Below are 23,421 nucleotides of genomic sequence, written 5' to 3'. Positions count from 1 at the left end.
AAATGAAAAATTCAATTATTTAAAAATTCTTTGCTATTTTAATATAATTCAATAAAATTCGATCCACTGAATATTAGAACTGAGTTTTTTTTTTTTTTTTTTGAGGAAATTTTTATTTTAGATAAAAAATAAATTTACCGAAAGGAAAAACAAATTTCAAGACGAGAATACTTTTTTTTTGTTTCGCTAAGTTAACTTTAGATGTTTATAGAGAAAAATCCTTGCTTTTCTCTTTATATATATATAACTATATTCCGACAATTGAAACAGAATTCGAGATCATAAGGGGGATTATTTACACTTTAGGAATACGGGACGTTGTTACTCGCGTTCCATGGATGCTGGTAATTGATTCTCAGTGGGTGTACCCGCCTGCAAATAGTCGAGATTCAGTTAAAGGTCTGGCATGAGAGGACACATATCTACAAGCCCGATTTACTTTTCGAGACACTCAGAAACGATCCCCCAGCGAGCTTTGAGAAAGTTTATCTTTTCGCCAAAAAAAAAAGAAATCACGGCAAAAGAAAAGGGAGAGAGAATATTTTGCAAAAAAATATATTTTTTCAGCTAAATAAAAATTCCTGTCTCAAAAAAAAGTAATAAGTATATAAAAAGAATGTAAACTAACAGAACGAATATGAAGAGAAATTGAAAAATATTTTTAAAGAGAAACAAGAGGAAGAAAAATATATATTATTTCGAAATAAACGAACCATTTTTATTTCTAAAATGAGATAAAAAATATACTCGAGTGCAAATAATGAATGCAAAAAAAAAAAAACATTTGAAAATTGGTGGCAAGTCAGCGAGAATTATATATATACATGTATAATACGAAAAATCACGAGATATTTTGCAGGTGAGAGAAAACTTTTTTTTTTCTCTCTCTCTCTAAATTAACGTGGGTGTTTTCAGCTCGAATAATCTTTTCGGGCGAACTACGAGAGAGTACGGATAAGCTCTCGGTGCACAACTCATGCGTGATTCCGCAGAGCAAGCTGACGCAGAAACGACACAGGAATTTCGGAATACGCGCACAGGAAATTAACGCGACGGAATGAAATTTATGGAGTCGACTAACACAGCTTTTTTTTTTAACTCTCTGTCGTTTTTCTTTTTCTCTCTTTTGCTACCCCTGGTCCTGTGGTCAGAAGAAAGGATCATCATATTATAGTTACAATGAAGCTGAATTTTAGCTTATTTTCCATTATGTAAATATTTGCCCCGTTAAAGTAGGAACACTTTAATTTCACCAAATCCACTTAAAAAAAATCGTTTTAATCAAAAAATAAAATATTTTTCCAAACTTTTAGGATATTGATAGATTTTTTTTTTTTGTTTCTATCTCAGGAAAAGAAAATGGATCATAAAAGCAAAAAATCCATCACTTCCGACCACTTTTTTCTTTTTATTCCCTTAAACATAATTACGAAGATTATATAATAATACGCTACAACGAAAAATATTCGTAGTATCAGAAAAAACTACAATGTTATATATATATCCTCTTTTACGTCGATCAGAGATTAAATTATAAAAACATTTAATCTTTCTAATAATTTGAAATTAATTTTATATCTGAAATTAAATGCCCATTATAAAAAAAAATGAGCATAATTTCAAAAAAAAAAAGAAATATATATATAATTAAACGCAGATAGAAGCGTAGTAAAAATTACAATTCAAACTTGTTTTTTTATTTTTTTTCTTTCATTCATTAAATGAAAGACTCAATCATTCACTTGTTATAAACCAGTGATTCGATGATTCTGTAATGTATTGCCCATATTTATAATTCATCAAAAATCATTCAATTCATTCGTAAAAAAAATTAATGTTCAAATTTGACAATTTAGAGATTAATTATTTTATCTCTATATGAACAAAAATTAATTGGCCCAAAAATTAAATACATAATTCTAATTGTATTTTTTTTTTTAAAAAAAACTCCTTACAATGAATTTTTGGAGTTTCTCCGTCGTGCCGTTTATAAATAAATTATATTTAAGAATTGAGAATATTTTCTTTTTCAAAAAAACTAATCAAAAATTACTATAAAAAATAACTTATTGTTTGAAAAAGAATTAGAATTCAAAAACAAACAACAAAAAAATCTTTCCTCTATTTAAAAAAAAGAAGAAAGATAAAAATTAAATTAATATTTAGCTAATTGAATTTTTTTTAAATCAGGAATTTCTAGACAAATGTGATTATACATTTGTAATCAAACGAATGTAAGATGAAAAAAAAAGTTTGCTAAATATTCAATTTTTGTAATTCATTATTTTAAGAATTTTTTTTTTTTAAAGAAAAAAATAATCGGCATTTTTAAATGTCAAGTTGTTTAATTAAAAAAAAAAAAAATCACAAAATTCTTACCGCGAAGAAGCTGCTTTGGACTCAAAAAAAACAATGAAAAAAAATTCTTCTCTCCCTCTTTAATTATCATCACCATCATCGTCATCATCCGAGATGTATTTTTTAGTCGATTTCTTTCTCCTTCCCACGCGTCCTTCCGTTTTCTTCTGTTTCAACTTGATTTTCATTTTTACACTGGAATCACCATCCGAACCATCATCGGGGTCTGTAAATTAATTTCATTTTATTGCCAATAATTTCGTTGCTTTTTTTTTTTGTAAATTTCAAAATTATACTAAAATTTAAGTATTTTTTAATAGAAATTTTGTACAAATTTTTTTATTTTATTACCTTTATCGTCCTCGGAAATAGTCATTTCAATTTCTAATTTTCGTCGTGCGTCCGTAAAGACAGTCTGTAAGGTGATTGAATCTTCATGAATCAGCGACGCTTCCTCGTTATAAATTTGCGCATTTCTGCACAACTGCATAAAGTCCTTTTCCAATTCATCCAGATCAAAATACTAAATAAAAAAAAGGAAAAAAAAAAATTAAGAAATTCTTCCAAACGAACATTAAAATTATTTCCGAATTTCTTTTTTCAAAATAGAGTAAACTCACCTTTCCTTCCTCAATTTTCGTAAGTAGTTTATTAATAGTAAGTGGTTTTTTAATAATATCATAATAATCAGGCAACTCTCGTCGCGATGGTAATTTCATAAATGGTTCACTAAGTAATCGTCCATCAGCGCCGTGCGTATAATCAACAACTTCGGCAATAATTTTCTTCATTGTACGCTTTAATTTTGGATGAATCGAAGAAACGCCTCTTCGTTTCTTTGGCATTGGCTCATCGTCCTCCTCGCCCTTTTTTCTCCTTTTTCTCGTTTTCTTCTTCTTTTTATCATCCTCCTCCTCATCATCATATTCAACACCTTCCTCATCAATTGCCTTCATCCATTCCTTATCAGTGAGACTAAATGTATAATCAACTTCCTTACGTTGCCGTGAGCCACGTCCCAAAAATCTATCCTCATCTTCCTCATAGGCCCATCTTTCCACTTCATCATCATCTTTCACAAGCCAATCGGGCAATTCCGATTCCTCAAGTAAACGTGGCTTTCGTTGTGATCCCAATTTTGCCTCCTCACGTCTTCGTTCAAGATCAAACTTTTGAAATGATTCAAATTCACCTTCACTTCTTGCTATCATTTGATTCACAGTCTCATCATCGGGCACTTCATTTTCCTCTTCATCATCGGCATCGTCTTGATGTAAAATACTTTGTAAAAATTGCTGTCTCTCTGAACCTGTTGATTTTTGATCAAACATTCCCGCTTGAATGACTTTCTCATCCATATTTAATTTATAACGCGCTGCAGCTAAAATTCTCTCCTCAACTGAATTCACTGTCATTAAACGTAGAACGCGCACTTCATTTTTTTGACCAATTCTATGCGCTCTGTCTTGAGCTTGTAGATCCTGAAATAAAAAATTTTCTCTATTTTAGTTTCTTTTTTTCAAAAATTATTTGAGAGAATAAATAAAAAAAAAAATCTCACCTGATGAGGATTCCAATCGGAGTCGAAAATAACGACAGTGTCAGCGGCTTGTAAATTTAAACCTAGACCACCGGCTCTTGTTGACAGTAAAAAGAGGAAATAATCCGATCCTGGATCGTTGAATTTTTTCAATAAATCACCTCTATCTTCGGCTTTTGTTGTACCGTCCAATCTTAGATATTTAAAACCTCGCCACGTTAAATAGTCCTCCATAATTGTCATTAATTGTGTCATTTGACAAAACAATAATACTCTATGGTTTGTGGCTTTTAATTTTGGTAAAATTCGATCCAATAATTCGAATTTTCCCGACGCTCGAAACAAATCGGGTCTAAAAATTTGATAAATATTTTTGATTTTCTTTCTTATTTATAAAAATTGAATTTTTATTTTACAGTGCGTCCATTAATTTAAAGAAAAAAAATTCAAGGTCCTTTTTTTATGAAAAAAAAATTTGTTGAATCTAATAATCGTTTTTCACGAGAAAAAAATACCTGATTACTTTAATTATTACTAATAAAAAAATTATTATTATTAAAAATTGTATATATTTTTAAATTTGATTAAACAAATTAGTTTGCATTTAACATTTTAAGAATTAAAAAATCAAATGATAAATAACTAATAACAATTCCTATAATAAAAGGAGAATTTGAAGGAAAAATTTCTAATTAGTTTCAAAGTAAATAAATAAATTTTAATAATTCAAGATTTTGTTATAAAATTTCAAGGTTCAAAATAATTCTAGGACATTTCAAGGATTTCAAGTCCCGTTGGACACACTGAATTTTATAAAAAATTCTTTTCTAAATAGAAAAAAAGTTATCAAATAAAAATTACTTACCCGGCAACAATTCCACCTTGTGTACCAACGTGTTCGCAATATTTTTCTTCGATTGCTTGGAACATAAATGGATGATTGCAAAGTTTTCTCAATTGAACAATTGTATTCATCAAAGCCTTTGCACCACCTTTACCCTGTTTTCCTTTCTCTGAACCGTCGGTCAACAGAACTCCTTTACTCTGCATGTGCCTAATTAATAAAAATTTATCATTTTCAATAGTATTGAAAAACAAAGTTTTTTTGAATACAAATTTTCTAAATATTGACTATTAATTAAAAAAAAAAAAAAAAATTCTAAAATATATAAAAGATACTTACTTATAAAGCACTTTCTGTAATCCAGACATGTCACATTTAACTATATATTCAACCTTATCAGGAAGTTGTGATTCTACTTCTTTCTTCAAACGTCTCAAGAGGAAAGGTCGCAATACTTTGTGCAAACGACGAATAATTAAAATAGTTTCTTCCTCGTTCAATTCAACCTAATACAAAATTTATTATTAATTTCAAATAGTAAATAAATATTATTTATTAGAATAAACAGACTCACTTTTTCACCAGTCGTTGCAAATGGAGCATTAAACCATTGCTCAAAAGTACTGCAAGATTTAAAGATTGATGGCAATAGAAAATTGAGTAACGCCCAAAGTTCGGGTAATTTATTTTGCAATGGTGTACCAGTGAGAAGAAGACGATGTGGCGCAAGATAATGTGTATTAAGTACTTGCGTCAATTTACAATGATGATTCTTCATTCTATGACCTTCGTCAATAATCATGTATTTCCATTGAAGTTTTGCCAAAACACTTTTATCTTTAATAACATATTCATAAGTTGTTAGGAGAACATTGAATTTAGTTGCTCTCATTTGTGATTGAATTGCACGTCTACCAGCTGGCGATCCTTTATACGATACAACAACAACGCTAGGTGCCCATTTTTCAAATTCCAAAACCCAATTTGACAGTGTCCTACAATCATTTTTTATTTATTTTTTTTTGGTTAAACAGTATTCAAGATTTTGTAAAAAAAAATCCTACAAATATTTTTTTAGTTAAAAAATATTCAAGATTTTGCAGAAAAAAATAGAAAATTTATCTTACGATAAGGGAACGATGATTAAAAATGGTCCGTTGACTTTTTTCTTCTCCATCAGATAAGTGACAAGGCCAATTGTTTGAATTGTTTTACCGAGACCCATCTCGTCAGCGAGAATGCCGTTTAGATTATTATTGAAAAGAGAGACCAACCATTCCAAACCCTGAAAATTGTTTATAAATTATTTAATATAACAAAAATTGTACAAAATTATAAATCATAAATTACAAATTATAAAAAATATAAAATATATACCTTAACTTGGTATTCTTTCAATTTGCCATTAACTAAAATTGAAGCCTGTTCAGTAACACTTTCATGAACAGTGTGGGCAATACTGTAATAAGTTTGTTCCTCCGTTTTGTATTCGTCGTCCTCAACTTTTGCCTTATTTACTGTTTTCTTCACCTTATTATGTTCATCCATGTCTTCATCTTCTTCTGCACTCTTTTCTTTATCTGCAAAGAAAATAATTATTAACCTTATTCTAAATTATACAATTTTAATGAATTTAACGAAAAAAAAAAATATTTTTTGCTTTATTTATTTATTGGCTAAACATTTTTTCGGAAAACTTTTTCCAAAACGAAAACTTACGTTTTTTCTCGTCTTCCTCTTCGCCTTCTTCTTCGCTGTCTTCATCACTTTCAGTTTCAATCACTTCCCATCCGGGATGTGATTCCATAAAGGCTTGAAGTTGACTCATCATGGGAGCATCATCGCCAGTTAAAGTGCGACCAGTAGAAAGTTCAATAACAGAAACTCGCACATCTTCCACAGTGCCATCTTCTCCAACTTCACCGTCCCTCTTCCTCTTCTAATAATAAACAAAAACAAATGTAAAAAAGGTAAATAAAAAAATTAGAATAAAAATAAATTGCAAAAAATTGAATTAGATTTATATAAAAATTAACAATCAAAAAACAAAGTTTACAATTTTGAAAATTACCTTTCTACGTTTTTGTTCTTCAACTTGCTTTCTTCTTTGTTCCATTTTATGTTGTTTAACCATTTCAGTGAGATTGCAAATATATTCGTCAGTTTGTGAAAGAAGAAATGCGAGACGTTTGTCTTTCTTTTGATCGATAAGCTTACGATAACCCTCTTCGTCCTCTGCCATAAGACGACGCATACGTTCCTTTTCAATTCTCTCTTGTTCCTTCTTTTGTTCTCGTTCTGCATTCGCATGATAATTAAGCACCGCTTTATTGAGACGTGACATTTTTGCAAGATTATTACGATGGAATTCCTTAAAATCTTTGCCATGTTGCAGAACCGAACTGAGGAATTCCTAAAAAAAAAGAAAAGAAAATAATAATTTCCAATCAATAAATATATAATTCAAAATAGATAACAATTATAAAAAAGAAAAATACATACCTGATGTTTTTGTCTGCGTTTACGTTCTGCTTCAAGTTTCTGTTGTTTCTCCAATTTCTCAGTGGCACGCGCTTCACGTAAACCTTGCCTTTTGGTTCGTTTATAGCCTTTAACATTAATTGCAGTTTCCAAAGTTGTATCCTTACGAGTGCAGGCAATAATCTAAATGGGGAAAAAATTAATATTTAAAATCGCTTAATCAAATTATTTGTTTTTTGCAAAATTATAATTTATTGAAACATTTCTGTCCGGGGTTAAAAAATATTTCTCTTCAAAAATATTTAATTTTTCTATTTGTAGGCAAAATTTACTTTATTAATATTTTTAATGAATGAATGAATTTTTACTTACCTCAGATCTGAGTTGTCGTTGGAAATTCAAAACTCTCAACATTCTCAATTCAATTTGCGCCTGAATACGAAGATCTTCCGGCATATTAGTTGGCAAATTGCTAAGTTGCTCCATTCTAAGTGCAATACGAGCAGCGACTCTGCAAATTCAAATTTTATATTGTTATTTATTCACAGTTCATACCTTTTGGTTTCGAACGAACTTCCGATTAACAATAATTAAATTAAAATTTATAAAAATCGTAAATAGTTTCAAATTTTATATAAATTAAATTAATACTAGCCAAAAAAAAAACTTAAATAATTTCTTTTTAAAGAGAAATAAAAATGAATGAATAAAATATTATTAAATTGAAAGTAAATTAAAAAGAATCAATTTACCTATTTTCGCGTTCCTGGAGAATTAAAAGAGGATCAAGACCTGCAGGTTTCGCGAGACTTGTCACTCTATTGGTTTTAGCTCCAGGTTGTGGTTGTTGTTGCTGCTGTTGTTGCGGTGTTTGTGATCCAGGTCTTGGCGCTCCTGCAGGACCCATTGCATTTGCACCAGGTGCTTGTGAACCCGAAGTCGGACCTTGTGATGGATCAATTGGTCTTTGAACGATACCTGGAGGAGGACCTCCACCTGGTTAAATTTATTTCGACTAATCAACATTTGTTCCGGGATCATTCTACTCTACTTTTTTGCTGTTTACAATACAAACACTAAAAAAAAAAATATTCTACATTCTACATTTCTTTCTCATTACTATTTTTTAAAATAAATACATATTTAAAAAAGAAAAGGGAAAAATAATTATCTACACTCTACAAGTAAAAATCATGCGTTTCAAAATAATAAACACTAAAAAATACAAATAAAATGAAAACAAACACAATAAACAAAAAATAGAGTAGTCACCCAAAAATGAAAGAAAAATCTTTTTTTTTCAACTAAAAAAGAAAAAACTTACCTTGAAGAGCGAGTGCCAATTGCTGTGACAAAGGTTGATTTCGTGCTAATAATCGATAAGCCATTATCTGCATACTGTAAAATATAAAAATACAGTAAACTAAGTATATATAATTGTTAGAAGCTCACTTATCAGTGAAAATTATATTCACAAAAAAATAGTAAATGCAAATTTTATTCACATGACTCGTTAATTTATCTAAACTATTTAAAAAAACATAAATTTAGATTTCATGTAAATTTTCAATTTAAAACAATTTTTTTTATTTTAAATATGCAATATTTTTTTTTTTTCAAAAGAAAAGAGGAAATAAAAAATTTCATACCGAAGTTGTTGCAATTGTTGTGAGCTAAATGTTTGTTTATCTCCCATATTATTTCCTTGACGTGCTCTTAGTGCAATAAGTTGGGAATAACGTGGATCTTCCTGAAGACCTTTCTCTTCCATTGAGTCAATTGCTTTTTGTAGGGCATTTAAATTTTCCTGTCCCGAACCAGGAGGACCTGGCGGTGGTCCAGGTGGTGGGGCACCTGGCATTTGTCCCGGTGCATTTTGATTCATTTGACCGCCGGGACCACCGGGAATAATTGGTCCACTACCACCTGGTCCCATTTGACCTGGTGCACCTTGTTGACCAACTGGACCACCACCTCCTGGACCCATTTGCGGTGGCATTGGATTTGGTGCACCTAAACAAAATCATTTAAATTATTGTACTATTTTTTAAAAAAATTATACTATTTAAAAACTAAATCTAAACAAAATATTCTATTTAAAAACTAAATTTAAAAAAAATATTCTATTTAAAATATACTATTTGTTTAGACAATTAGAAAAATTAAAATAAATTATTACTAACCAGGTGGTGCACCAGGGCCCATTTGACTCGGTGGTCCGCTTTGATTTGAAGAACCCATTTGTCCTGGTCCACTTTGAACCATATGTGGCATTCCTTGCGGTCCATTGGGACCCATTTGATTTGGACCCATCGGTCCTTGTTGGGATGCTGGTCCCATACTACCAGGGAACGACATTTGATGACCTAATCAAAAAAAAAAATAATGCATTTAAATAAAATTACAAAGCTCATAATTATTGTAAAAAAAATTATCTTAATTAATTATCAATTAATAGATGTAAAAACTACACAATTCCGGCAAATTTTTTACATATTTTAAAAAAAATAAAGCATTTAGTAGCTTTTGGTCAAAATTATTAAAAAAAAAGTAACCCTACATAAAAAAAAGTATCAAAAAAGTAAAAAAGTTTTGGTGTTTCGAAACCTGACATTTTTTCTCGAAAATACTTCCATATTAGAAAAAAAATTTAATTTTATAATTATTTAATTTTAATTTGATAAATATTAATTATTAATATAATTATTAATAGCTAACCTTGTGGAGCACCGGGTCCCATTTGTCCTGGACCACCTTGATTACCGGAGCCCATTTGTCCTGAACCGCCCATATGATGTCCGCCTTGTGGTGCATTAGGTCCCATTTGACCTGGACCTATTGGACCTTGTGATCCTGAACCCATTCCGCCTAAGGATGAAAATTGATAACCTAACAAGAAAAATTAAAAAATATCAAACTTTACAGACGATAATTTTACATTAAAAAAGAAAAACAAAAAAAAATAGACAACACAACATTTATTATCGTCCATAAAAGTCTCTGCGTTTGATACGTTTTAATTCTTCCATTTTTTTTTATATCTAAAATTTGTTTTGCAAAAAAAAAAATTATATTTAAAAAATTGTATTTTTTTTAAATCGAACCATAATAGAAAATATTTGTTCAAATTACATCTGTCATTATTAATGACATTTTTCTCGTTAAAAAAACGTTATAAAATATAGTTAAACAGCCAACACCTTATAAAAAGTAGAACATGAAAAAAACAATTGTTATTTAAAATTATATTTACTATACGAAAATTAAGTTTCTTGCTTTGAGAAATTGTTTTGTAATGATACAATAATGTCACAAGACTGACTAAAGCGATAAATATTTAAGTTTTGAACTTACAAGAACAAATGACAAAGCTATATTGACATTATTATGTATTAATTTCCAATGTCCTTTTCTTTTACATCAACATAGAAGTTTCAATGAAATTGAATTTTAAATTGTAATTGTAAATTTAAGTCGTCGACAATGAAAATAGATTTTATTTTGAAAAAAACTATTTAAAAAAGAAATAAATAAACAAAATAATAGTAATACTAAACAATTACAAAATATAATTTTAAGTAATTAAAAAGATATTTAGAATATTAGTAACTTAAAGAAATTTTTTTTTTTAATTTTCTGTCAGAAATGTCATTAGAAAATCTACAATAACATTAATAGATGAAAAAAAATATAATGTGAAAAAATTTAATTTCAAATAAAAAATTAAAAATAAAACAGTACCTGCTGGTGGACCACCGGGTCCCATTTGTCCAGGACCTCCTTGATTTCCAGAGCCCATTTGACCAGGACCGCCCATGTGATGTCCACCTTGCGGACCATTAGGTCCCATTTGTCCAGGAGCCATGGGTCCTTGCTGTGAACCTGGACCCATTCCTCCTTAAAAATAAAATATTTTGTAAAATTGTAAAACTTTCTAAGTACACAAAGGAGAAAATAAATCTAATCTAATATGAAAAAAAATAATATTTTATAAATAATTATTTATTATTAAAATAATAATAAAAATAGACAAAATTATTTACTTAATGCTACGGAATGATAAATTTTGGAAAAATACAATAATAAAAATAAATAAATGAAATAATTTAATAAACATACCGGGTGGAGCGCCAGGACCCATTTGTCCTGGTCCTCCTTGATTTCCAGAGCCCATTTGTCCGGGACCACCCATGTGATGTCCACCTTGAGGACCATTTGGCCCCATTTGTCCCGGTGGCATTGGTCCTTGTTGAGATCCTGGTCCTAAATTTGTAAATTGATGTCCAGGTGGACCGCTCTGTCCCATTTGAACTGGTGAACCACTTTGATTTGAAGATCCCATTTGTCCTGGACCACCTTGTTGTACCATATGAGGCACTCCTTGCGGTCCAGAGTGTCCCATTTGTCCTGGACCCATTGGTCCTTGCTGTGAGCCTGGCCCCATTCCTCCAGAATATTGATGACCTACAGAAACGAAAATATTTTAATAAAAAATTTATATTTAAAAAAAAAACCATAATAATAAATCTAATAAATTATATTATGAAAAATAATGACAACTTTTTTATATGGAAATAATTTACTAACCTGGTGGACCTCCAGGTCCCATTTGTCCAGGTGGATTTTGTCCAGGACCGCCTGGTACCATATGATGTCCACCTTGTGGTCCATTAGGGCCCATTTGATTTGGACCCATTGGTCCTTGTTGAGATCCTGGACCTCCTTGACCCTAAATTAAAAAAATAATTAATAATAAATAAAAATTAAAAAATACAAGACACAATACTAATTTTTTGTTACATTACCATTTGTGTATTTTGTGGTCCTCCAGGTCCCATTTGTGAATTTATGGGACATCCCGGACCCATTTGTCCTCCTGGGCCCATTGGTCCTCCAGGTCCTGGTTGTCCAGGTCCAGGACCAGGTCCTCCTTGACCCTGAAAAAATTAAATTTATCTCTCTTTAATCTCAAATTTGCAATTTATTTAAATATTAAATTTTTTATATTTTATTCACGATATTAAATTATATATTTATTTTAAAAATACAACTTTTCAAAAAAGTTAAATAATATTTTATCAATTAAACCTAATTCCCTCAGATAGTTTCAATTTAATCTAACTAGGAAATTGTCATTAATATTAATATTGACAAAAGATTTAAATTGCATAACATCAAAACAAATAATGTTGTTTAAAAAAGTGAAAAGCTTTACTAATCAATAAAATGTTATCTATAAATCCTCAATTAATAATTCTTTTTAAAAATTTCTAACTAATCAAATAAAAAAAAAAGTAAATTAAAAAATCAATTACTATATTAATAATAATTCAAATATGTTAAATAAATTTGCATTAACAATTGTTGATTATTTGAAATAAATTATTTTCCAAACATAAGAGAATTTTTATCAAAATATTATGAAATTCGATAAATGTTAAATTATTTTAAAAAAAAAATTAACATGCAATGTAATTGAATAGAACAATTAATGGTAAACAATGCATAATATATAATACTGAAATCAATGCCCATCGCGCCACGACATTATTGCGTGATAGCCTTTTGTAAATAAATAATATATTTAAAGTGAATTATTGAAAAATTGACAGTTGAACAATGAAAATTCCCCCCAAAAAAAATATCACAATTTTTCATCAACTTTACAATAAAAATAGATTTGCCAAAAATTATTTTTTTTTCATAAAACCTATTTTTAGTTTTATTCATTCGAATAAAAATTATAAATAAATTATAATAATATTTGTTTAAGAATGGATCTTCTTTTGAAATTAATTATCTCGAATTAATAAAGTGAATACAAAAGATGTAATATTTATTGAAAAAGAAAATGAAAAATTGTAGAAAAAAAATGAGATTATTTATGTTTACTGATAAGTGACAAACATTCTTCCTGTCCAGTCATAAAGGGCTGCTTTAGAACATGCCTTAGAAACGTGACACACAATATTCACAAGCGTGTGAGAGGCATGCAAGTCGCAAATATTTCTACGAATAAAAGCTGAATGGTTTAATTTCTATTGTTGAATGACACACGACAACCACGTGTTTTTTTTAACACTCACAAAAATATTTAATTTTTAAATTTCTCTCTTTTTGTTAAGAGCGACTTAAAAAAAAAATTTATCTTCAAACAAAAACATTGAAAACTAACAAAAAAAAATAAATAAATAAATTTTCATAGAAAAATTAATTTTATATAAATTAATTAATTTGAATAAATTTAAGTAATTTTAACCATTTGTCGTAGGGAACAAATAATAAAATAATTTTCACAAAAAAAATGAATAAATAAAAATAAACAATGGAGAAAAATAATACAAAAGATAGAAAAAAAAATAATAATAAACTGTCAATTGTAGTGGGGGGACATGATTTATACCATAAGTACGGTACTTCATTCAAAGAGCAGCTATTTTATCGACAACTTTTTACTAAGACTTTTCTTGGTCTCGATCAAGGCTGCACGCGATTACAATCAAGTTCAAGTTTTCAAGAGTCTTCAACTCATAACAGTGACAATGACCTCTCAGGAAGAATTAAATAATTGTTATGACATCGTCATGGAATTAATCATTCAATCAGCAGAGGTAAAAAAAATTCTTTTTCATTTTGTTTTCATACACTTTAAATGACCAATTCTGATTTTTAGGCACAAAATTTTTTTAATTAATTATTTCATTTAAATAATTTAATTTCAAATTAATTTTCTATGATTTTTCCATTAAAATATCCTTACAATATTCCACAAGAAAATATTTCTCCAATATCTAGATATAATTATCCTATAATATTCCAAAGAAAAAATAATTTTCATTTAAACATTCTTGGGATATTTCTATAATAAATATTTCCAATATTTTTAATTAAATATTCCCAAAAAGATAAAAATGTAAAAAAAAATCGAATTACAGATAATTCGTGAAGCGATTCAAGGAGGAAAATGTATTGAGACAAAGGCAGGAGATTGGGATTTGGTGACACAATTTGATAGAAAAGTCGAGGATATTCTTATATCGGGACTAACAAAAGAATTTCCCCATCACAAGTAAGAAGATTAAAAAAAATTAAACAATTTAGAAGTTAATTTAGAAATCTAAATCGAATTTAGAAAAATTGATTCTATTTATAATTTTCAATTATTTATTTTTTTTTTTGAGCTAATTTATATTAAAATAATTTCAGATTTATCGGAGAAGAAACGGTTTCATTGACAAATAATTTGCCAGAATTAACAAATGCACCAACATGGATTATTGATCCAATTGATGGAACAACAAACTTTGTTCATTCATTTCCACATACTTGTATTTCCGTGGCATTAGCTGTCAATAAAAAACTTGAAATTGGAATTGTTTATAATCCAGTTTTGGAACAAATGTTCACAGCAAGACGTGGTCAAGGAGCATTCCTAAATGGCAAACGTATTAAAAGTTCCAAAGTCCAAGGTTATAATTCCAAATAAATATTATTTTTTCTTTTATCCAGAAGCAATTTAAGGAAATATAAAAAATTTAATACCTAATTTAATTAAATTATAATAATTAATTTTTTTTGCACATTTATTTTAAAATAATTTATTGTAAGGATCCAAAAAAATATATTTTAAATTTGTCCTTTCAAATAAATGTAAACAATTTTCTATAATTTTGTAAAAAAAAAAATTCTTTTTGGAGTTTAAAAGTTGAATAGCACAAAAAAAATATTAAATTGAATCCGAATGGAAAAAATAAATATTTGTTTCTTTTTTTTTTTGTAATGAAATTGTAGAAGTTGCACAATCTTTGATATGCATCGAAGCCTCATATGCAACAATAGAAGATATCAGAGATATTATTCTTGGAAGACTTGAAGCTTTTGTTACAATTGCACATGGAATACGAACATTAGGATCGGCGGCTTTAACTTTATGTCATGTTGCAATGGGAGCTGCAGAAGCCTATCATACCGATAATTTAATGCCTTGGGATGTCGCGGCTGGTGTACTTATTATAAATGAAGCTGGCGGAGTTGTAATTGATACTGCAGGTAAAGAAAATTTCAACAATTATTAAAAATCGAAAAATTTCAATTTTTATACAAATTGGAAAAAAAAATTTTAAAAAACATAACTTATATTATCCTATAATTAAGTTAATTAATTTTTAAGTAATTATAAAAAAAAATTTCAAAAAAATACAAAAAACTCTTTTTTCTCTTTTAAACAGGTGGAGATTTTAATTTAATGAAACCAAAAGTATTGGCAGCTGGTAATAATAAATTAGCTCAAGACTTAGTGGAATTAATTAAAAATGCCGACTCTAAAACATATCAAAAACGACTGTCAAATGCACAAAAATAATATTAGTACAAAAGTATGCACATCATAGTGATGCATTAATTACAAAAAAAAAATTCTAGTCTTACAATTTAATAATTTTATTACGAAAATTTAAAAAATTAAAATTTTGCAAATTCCGAAAAGAAACTGTCAACGTTAATCTAATTATAAATTAAATTTTATAACGAATTTAAATGACAATCAAAAACGAAAAAAAATAAGTAATAAATTATTATGAGGTAATTTCAATTTGTGACTGATTTTAATATGTATTTGTTTGCAACATTAGTACAAAATGTAATAGAAAATAATTTTAATTAAATTTTACGGTATTATATTAAAAATTTAAATGTACACTTGTATTTTGTAAATAAATTTTTACTTTCACCAGTATATAATTAATCAATATTTTTTTAGATTCAATTGCTAGAATTTAATTTTTAATAATCACCTATAAATTTTTTAATGATATGATTCCATTAGAACATTATTCCTAATATAATGAATAATTAAAATTCATTATTATTATTATTATAATTATTATTAATTATATTAGGAATGATGTTCTTTATTATATAATAAAAAAATCGAATATTAATTTCAAAAAAAAAATTAATTTAAGAAAATAACAATTGAAAATTAAAAAAATAAACCAAGTTTGCCACCAAGAGAATATATCTACAATCATACATGAGTATATTTGCCATGTGTAAATATAATAAGCTTAACCTTTACAGTCACATTGTCTGATGATGAAAACTCTTACGCGCAACATTTTATCTTTTATATCAGTGATAAGCAAAAACAGGACAGAATATATTCTTTCAGATTCATCAGTGTCTTTTAACACTTATTTTAGTTTGAACACAATGTCAGAAGCCAAAGATATTAAAGAATATTTTGAAATCGCTAAGGAATTAACATTGAAAGCTGGCGAGGTAAATAAAAAATAAAATAATTAAAAAAAAAAATGAGTCATTTTTTTTTCTTGTTTGCGCCATAAAATATTCTTTAATATAGCAATTAAAATTGTCAATATTCAAAAAAGCACTAATTAGAAAATAAATCATTTTTTTTTTGCATTAAAAAAAATAATAATAATTTATTTATTGACTATTAATTATTTTTATTTATTTTATTATTTTAAAAAAAAAGTAATAAATCAAATTTATCAAATTCGTATGAGAAAATAATTAATATGAATTACATAAACTATATAAATTATTATTTATCAATTGCTGCAGTTATTATATGCATAAAATTATCATTTACTAATTATCATGTATATCACCTTTCAATAATAATATTATCATGAAATTAACACGCTTTTTTTCAAGGTAATAAAAATTGCCTTCAATGTGGAAAAATCATTTCAATTAAAAACAAGGATCAATGACTTAATTACTGAATATGATAAAAAAGTAGAAAACATACTCATTGGTGAATTGTCAAAAAAATTTCCTAATCACAAGTAAGAAATTTTAATTAATACAAAAAACAACGAAAAATGAAAGTAAATTAATAATTATTTTATTTATTAATTAATAATTAATAATAAAAATTTATCAGTCAATTATAATAGTTAATAAATATTTTTTTTAAATAGATTTATTGGTGAAGAATCAGTGGACGATCAAATTCCTGAATTAACAGATGATCCAACATGGATAATTGATCCAATAGATGGTACAACTAATTTTATTCATTCATATCCTGAATCCTGTATTTCTCTAGCCTTAACAATTTGCAAAGAATTAGTCATTGGAATAATTTATAATCCTGTCAATGGTGATCTCTACACTGCCAAAAAGAACGAAGGTTCATTTCTAAATGGAATTAAAATAAAAACCTCTCCTTCAACTGGTAAATTTAATTATTTTAATTTCGATAGGATAAATAAAAATTTCATCTTAGAAATAATAATAATAAAGAAAAAAATTATATTAACAAATAATAACATCAATAATATTATTATTGCTAGAAATAATTATTTTCAGAATTAAAAACATCCCTAGTGTCAACTGATCCTGGTTTGTTTCACGATGGATTAAAAAATAGAGATTTATTTGTTGAGAGATTAAAAGCATTTGCAACAACAACTCATGGGTAATTTAATTAATAGTCTAACTAATTAATTGGGTTTTTATTTAATTAATTTTATTAATTAATAAATTTATTAATTTATTCATTAAATTAATAAATTAAGAGAAAAATTTTTGTATTTTTTAAATTACAGAATCAGATCCAATGGATCTGCTGCTTTATCATTATCATATGTTGCCAGAGGGATTATCGATATTTATCAAATGCAACTTTTAAAACCTTGGGACGTAGCAGCAGGTACATTAATTGTACAAGAAGCTGGAGGTGTTTTAACTGACGCAAAAGGTAAAAAAAAATGTTTTTCTCAATTTTACTTTAATTCAAATGGGAAAATTTTTAGTTAAATATTCAATTGTTAAAGAATTAATTAAATAATTAATCAATTTTATAAATATAAAATAATATTACTAAATAATTATGAATAATGTTAATAAATAAAAAAAATATCTACTAAATAAATTGCTAATGAATATTCTCCGACAATTGAAATATTAAACTATTTTTAATATAATCAACGACTATATGAATATCATAAACCTGATACAATCACTTCTAGAATATATCCTTGAAAATCAAACTAGTCACAAAAGATTTCATTATTTCAAAAAATTTAAGGGGAAAAATTTTTTTTTATATAGGTCAACCTTTCAATATAATGCAATCGCAACAAGGAATACTTGCTACATCAAATTATCAACTTCACGAGAAAACAATAAAATTAATAATTGACACTGATCTACAAACACAACGAAAAAGGCTCAAAAGAACATAAAAATTAAAATCCCTATAAATATCTTCCACATTAATTACAAATTATAACAAAATTGTAACTAATTTTGTAATCAAAGAAAAAACACCATACAATAATGTATTAGAAAATTAAATTAGTTGAATTATTAATTATATTTTAGAAAAAAAAAAAAAAAAAATTAAAACCCCATATTTTGCATTATTTTTCTTTGATTTTTATTTACTTCATCCTAATTTAAATTAAAATTTTTTTTATTTATTTCTCAATTTTATTTTTTTATTAATTAATTTTATATTTTATTATTATTATAAGTAAATATATATTTTATGAACTGTTTTTAAAATTTTGTTTTATAGTTATGTTTCCTGGCGCGTAACAATATAATAATAATTACAAACAAGGTTACTATTGTCATCAGTTTCAAATGAGTTATTCTCACGTGAAATTAATTATTTCAAAATTGTTCAAAGTATAATGTCAACCGAATGGAGGTGTGTAAAATGAACAGTAACACCACAAAAAAATACAGAGGAAAAAAAAATTGTAAAATTACTTTGAATTAACGCCTCACGGAACTGAATAGATTAACATGAATTACTCTCAGTGAAAAATCATTTTAGATATTTCTTACGATTATTATTTTTATTGTTATTATTATTTTCTTGCTTTTTTTAAAAAATAATTTTGTTTTTAACTAATTTATTCTTAAATATTAATAGTAAATATTAATATCGTTAAATTACAATGAAGCAAAAAAGTTAATTTCAACAAAATATATTAATTAATTTTCCTTCATCATTGTCACGTGTCTTTCTCTCTATTTTTTTTTCTTTTTGAATAAAATTGACTTAAATAAATATAAATATCACTTTATAAACGTTCATTTCATAAATAACGCATGTTGTAATTATAAAACAATTATGTAAATGACACATACGACATTTGTGGGGTGTGTCCATATTATCAATTTAAAAATTATATTATATTAACGGTGCAAGATATACAAAATATAGAGCAAATCTGATACGAATGTTTTATACACGTGAGAGCCATTCAAGTTTTGATTTATATAAGCAATATTCTTACAAACGTTTAACAAAAATAATTACGAATAAGAATTGAAAAAAAAATCAAACATAAATATTAATAACTTTTGGAGCTTTAATTTTTTCCTAATATTTATATCAGTAATTTATTTAGCTTCAATTTTTTTAAATTATTATCTTAATATCGTTCCTTTGTTTTGTAATTATAATTAAAAATTATTTCAACGTAATTAAATTTTATGTTCTCTTTGCCTATTCAAATAAGAAAATAATAAAAAAAAACTAGTTTTAAATCGTATAGAAAAAGGAGAAAAAATATTTCATATCTTTAATTACCCAAATAATCATTACGATTAATAGATAATTGCTAAACGTGTTTTTCTAATTGTTTTCTGTTAAATAAATCAATTATGCGGGACGATTTTTTTTTTATTTTAATTAGAAAATAAAAAAAATTGCTTTCTTATCATGAAGGAATGTCAAATTCAATAAAAATAATTTTTTTTTCATTAAATAAACAATTGTTATAATAATTATTATTTAAATATTAATATTTAATTATGTAAAATTCAACGTCGACAATATACAAATTTGTCAGTTAAAAGTCATTGAAAAATTAATCAATAAAAGAAGAAAAAATATCAACACCTCTCTCTATGAAGTAAAAAATAAACTGAGCGGGATATTTTTATATAATGTTGTTAACATGAAACAAAGCGATTCAAGTTAAAAGGCGAGAAAAGAAAAGTTATAACTTCAGTTGAGAATTGTTCGGTTTTCTGCGATCATATATATTTATTTCATACAGGATCTTGAGATCCTTATCAGAGCGAGACAAAAATGTCGAAAACCGATTTAGATTTATATTATGAATTGGCTATGAATATTGTTCGAGATGCAGGGCAAGTAAGTCTCATTAAATATTATACAGAGGATAATAAAATTTTCTGTCTATGCATCTTTTTTAATGAATACCTATATTCCTTTTTTTTTAAACATATAATTATTGGAAACTATAAAAAAAAAAAATTATTCGCAGTTTACAATATTTACATAACATTTAAAAAATTTTTAATAGAATAAATTTTGAAAATATTTACTTAAATTCAAATTAATTAATTAATAATTTAATTTATAAAAATTAACAGAAAATTAATTAAATTTGTCAAACTAACAAATATCAAATTAAATTAATATATTAAAGAGCATCTGATTAAATAAATTAAATTACTTTCTTTCAAATTATTTAATAAAATTATTTTTTATATATTTATAGAAAATAATTTAACATTTTTGACGAGTCACCGGAAGAGAAATTTAAATTTTAAACTTTCCAATAAATTTGTAAAAGTTTTAAAGAAAATAAGAAATAATTGTCAAAATGAAAAATTATTTAAACAAATAAATTATTTAAATTGCGAATTAATTTATTATTAAAATTAAAAGCATTATAAAAAATTTGAATTATAAATTAAATCATAAATTCAACTCAACGAATATCAGTTAAAACTTCTAATTTTCTCCAAATAAAAATAAAAAAAATTAATTAAATTTACCTCCAAATTAAAAAATAGAACTTTGCAAAAGAAAATAACAATAATTCTATAAAAACCTTGACATATACATTATGAGAAAGAAGATTTTAATTTAAACAAACGTTATAAAAAAAAGAAATATATATATATATATATACAATTAAAAAATATTCATTAACACAATTATTCTCGACTTTGTATAATTGCATATGTATATAAAATAAGAAGCAATTGCCGTTCTTGGATTTCAATTACCGCGTGTATGTAAATAAAGGAGGATGTATGATTCATCTCATCTCTCTATCTCCTACTAATTAAAAATAACAGATACAATATTCTGAGAAAATTAGTCCAATAATAATAAAAAAAAAAAAGTGTTAAATTATTCAGATATTACGAGAATCAATTAATGGAAGAAAAACAGTCAAAGAAAAATTATCAAATTGGGATCTTGTTACGGAATACGATCAAAAAATTGAAGACACAATAATTGGAAGAGTAAAAAAAGAATATCCTAATCACAAGTAAGTAAAAGAAATGTCCTTTAAAATTATCAAAATTGAGAATATTAATCAATGAGAATCTAAATTTTCCGTTTTTTTTTTTTTTAATAAAACGAATAAAAAAATGTTCATTAAAAATTAATTAATCAAAAATAAATAAATTTAACAATTAAACAGATTTATAGCTGAAGAATCAACTGGAAAAAATTTACCCGAATTGACTGATGATCCAACTTGGATCATTGATCCAATCGATGGTACATTAAATTATGTTCATTGCTTTCCTCACACTTGCGTTGTGATTGGAATTGCAGTTAAAAAAGAAATGGTTATTGGTATCGTTTATAATCCAGTATTGGAACAACTATTCACAGCAAGAAAAGGTCAAGGTGCCTTTTTGAATGGAACTCCTATTAGAACGTCAAAAATTCAAGGTAAAACATTTTCCTTTTGTTTCTCATTATAAATATAACGATAATACAATATGCAAACAATTAATTTAAATTTTTATCTTCAAAAAAAATAAATAAATGTTTAATATTCCTATAATAAAAGATCTATCGAGGGCTTTGGTTTGTTTGGAATTGGGTTTCATGAAACTTGAGAGTATGAGAGAATTAACAACCGAGAGACTCAAAGCAATAATTAAAGAAGCGCAGGGGTAAGATTTTTTTCCTCCAAAAAAAAAAAATAGATAACAAATTGGAAGTAAATTATTTAAAAGAATGAACATCATCAAATTAACGAATTTTTTTCACTCTCAGAATTCGAACTCTTGGAGTAGCTGCATTAACTCTATGCTATGTTGCATTGGGAGTTGTCGAAGCATATCACATTGAAGGACCTGGAATTTCAACCTGGGACATAGCTGCAGCTTCATTAATTATTACTGAAGCAGGTGGTGTCGTATTAGACAGAGAAACTGGTAATTCAATATTATAATTTCAAATAAATATATAAATCGATTTAAAATCAAATAAAACTTGAATCAAATTAAAATTTGAAAATTATTTGAATAAAATTAATAATTATTGTTGAAAATATTCGAATCGAAATTTTCTAAACAATTAAATTTCATTAAACAGGAAAGAAGATCAATATTATGAAACCACAGGCAATTGGTGCTTGCAATGAAAAAATTGCATATGATATATTCAATATTATTCGTGAAGCCGACAGAAATGTAGAGAAGAAAATTTAAAATTTTACATCTATAATTATTTCGAATACTATTTGAAAATACAATCTTTAAGTAATTCATAATTATTCATAATAATTAATAATAAAAATAATAATAATTGTAAGCTTTTAAATATATTATTAGCTCGTAATTATTAATTTTAAATAAACGACTCAAAATATAAAATTAATATATGATTTTGAATCCCCATCACTTTATTGATTAAAATTTAATGCGTTCAATAAATTAATAAACAAAATTATCAATAAAAAAATACTGTTTAAATTAAATTCAACTAATTGTAAATTTATTCAATTAATGACGAAAATTAATTTCAATTTAGTTTATTTTGGTTTTTCAATTTTTTATATATTTATTTTCTATTTAAATATTATTATTTAAAATAATATAATTTAATATTAATTAAATTATTAATGAAAAATATAATTATTTTAGTTCCCTTAACAATGTTTCCAAATTTTCAATTTACATATTATCATCATATGAGACAATAAATATTCCAATTCAATTAATCAATCTAATTAATGATTGTCGACTAATTATCCTGAAATCTAAAACAAGAAGTTTTACGTCAATTGCGCCAAAGGAAATTTTCAAATACGGAAAAAAGAGAGAAACTAAAACCAAGTCCCAAGGAAATTCCATATTTATGACGTTATCATCATCATCACAAAGACGATAATTTTTTTCAAATAAAAAAAAATTCAATTCGAATAAT

The 23,421-nt window shown here is 26.2% G+C and overlaps 4 protein-coding genes across 10 annotated transcripts in view; 3 read left to right on the top strand and 1 right to left on the bottom strand.

The window, feature by feature from the left end:
- Window positions 1-1,388: 1,388 nt before the first annotated feature.
- LOC127285154 (ATP-dependent helicase brm) overlaps window positions 1,389-23,421 on the bottom strand; it is a 34,433-nt gene continuing 12,400 nt past the window's right edge. For 5 of the 7 annotated variants that reach the window (XM_051310998.1, XM_051310996.1, XM_051310997.1 and 2 more), the window contains exons 3-24: window positions 12,029-12,160; window positions 11,811-11,952; window positions 11,343-11,687; window positions 10,965-11,120; window positions 9,942-10,112; window positions 9,407-9,589; window positions 8,873-9,236; window positions 8,548-8,621; window positions 7,976-8,219; window positions 7,596-7,734; window positions 7,245-7,406; window positions 6,814-7,155; window positions 6,462-6,681; window positions 6,120-6,322; window positions 5,870-6,027; window positions 5,317-5,737; window positions 5,082-5,248; window positions 4,764-4,952; window positions 3,920-4,250; window positions 2,979-3,839; window positions 2,710-2,881; window positions 1,389-2,584 (exon numbers count right to left, since the gene is read on the bottom strand). In XM_051310998.1, the coding sequence (XP_051166955.1) occupies window positions 2,439-2,584; window positions 2,710-2,881; window positions 2,979-3,839; window positions 3,920-4,250; window positions 4,764-4,952; window positions 5,082-5,248; window positions 5,317-5,737; window positions 5,870-6,027; window positions 6,120-6,322; window positions 6,462-6,681; window positions 6,814-7,155; window positions 7,245-7,406; window positions 7,596-7,734; window positions 7,976-8,219; window positions 8,548-8,621; window positions 8,873-9,236; window positions 9,407-9,589; window positions 9,942-10,112; window positions 10,965-11,120; window positions 11,343-11,687; window positions 11,811-11,952; window positions 12,029-12,160 (5,322 nt within the window). In that variant the 3' untranslated portion in view covers window positions 1,389-2,438. The remainder of the gene's footprint in view (window positions 2,585-2,709; window positions 2,882-2,978; window positions 3,840-3,919; window positions 4,251-4,763; window positions 4,953-5,081; window positions 5,249-5,316; window positions 5,738-5,869; window positions 6,028-6,119; window positions 6,323-6,461; window positions 6,682-6,813; window positions 7,156-7,244; window positions 7,407-7,595; window positions 7,735-7,975; window positions 8,220-8,547; window positions 8,622-8,872; window positions 9,237-9,406; window positions 9,590-9,941; window positions 10,113-10,964; window positions 11,121-11,342; window positions 11,688-11,810; window positions 11,953-12,028; window positions 12,161-23,421) is intronic. The other 2 variants (XM_051311000.1, XM_051310999.1) reach the window with 2 other exon arrangements.
- On the top strand, window positions 13,601-15,970 carry LOC127285159 (inositol monophosphatase 1-like). The gene is made up of 5 exons (XM_051311013.1): window positions 13,601-13,834; window positions 14,159-14,292; window positions 14,430-14,692; window positions 15,015-15,272; window positions 15,452-15,970. Exons 1-5 carry the CDS (start codon window positions 13,616-13,618, stop codon window positions 15,583-15,585), a joined length of 1,008 nt encoding a protein of 335 aa, XP_051166970.1. The 5' UTR covers window positions 13,601-13,615; the 3' UTR covers window positions 15,586-15,970.
- Window positions 16,339-18,551, top strand: LOC127285161 (uncharacterized). Its single transcript, XM_051311014.1, has 6 exons — window positions 16,339-16,502; window positions 16,902-17,035; window positions 17,171-17,427; window positions 17,562-17,670; window positions 17,801-17,952; window positions 18,306-18,551. The coding sequence occupies exons 1-6, from the start codon at window positions 16,434-16,436 to the stop codon at window positions 18,437-18,439; spliced, it is 855 nt and encodes a 284-aa protein (XP_051166971.1). The 5' UTR covers window positions 16,339-16,433; the 3' UTR covers window positions 18,440-18,551.
- On the top strand, window positions 20,057-22,862 carry LOC127285163 (uncharacterized). The gene is made up of 6 exons (XM_051311016.1): window positions 20,057-20,370; window positions 21,390-21,523; window positions 21,680-21,936; window positions 22,058-22,163; window positions 22,267-22,427; window positions 22,588-22,862. The coding sequence occupies exons 1-6, from the start codon at window positions 20,305-20,307 to the stop codon at window positions 22,701-22,703; spliced, it is 840 nt and encodes a 279-aa protein (XP_051166973.1). The 5' UTR covers window positions 20,057-20,304; the 3' UTR covers window positions 22,704-22,862.

Source organism: Leptopilina boulardi, unplaced genomic scaffold (genome assembly GCF_019393585.1).
Source record: "Leptopilina boulardi isolate dan_hultmark-lab unplaced genomic scaffold, ZJU_Lbou_2.1 LbouV2_330, whole genome shotgun sequence".
Lineage (NCBI taxonomy): Eukaryota > Metazoa > Arthropoda > Insecta > Hymenoptera > Figitidae > Leptopilina > Leptopilina boulardi.
The sequence above is the reverse complement of the archived record's forward strand: the minus strand, read 5'-3'. Positions and strand labels throughout refer to the sequence as shown.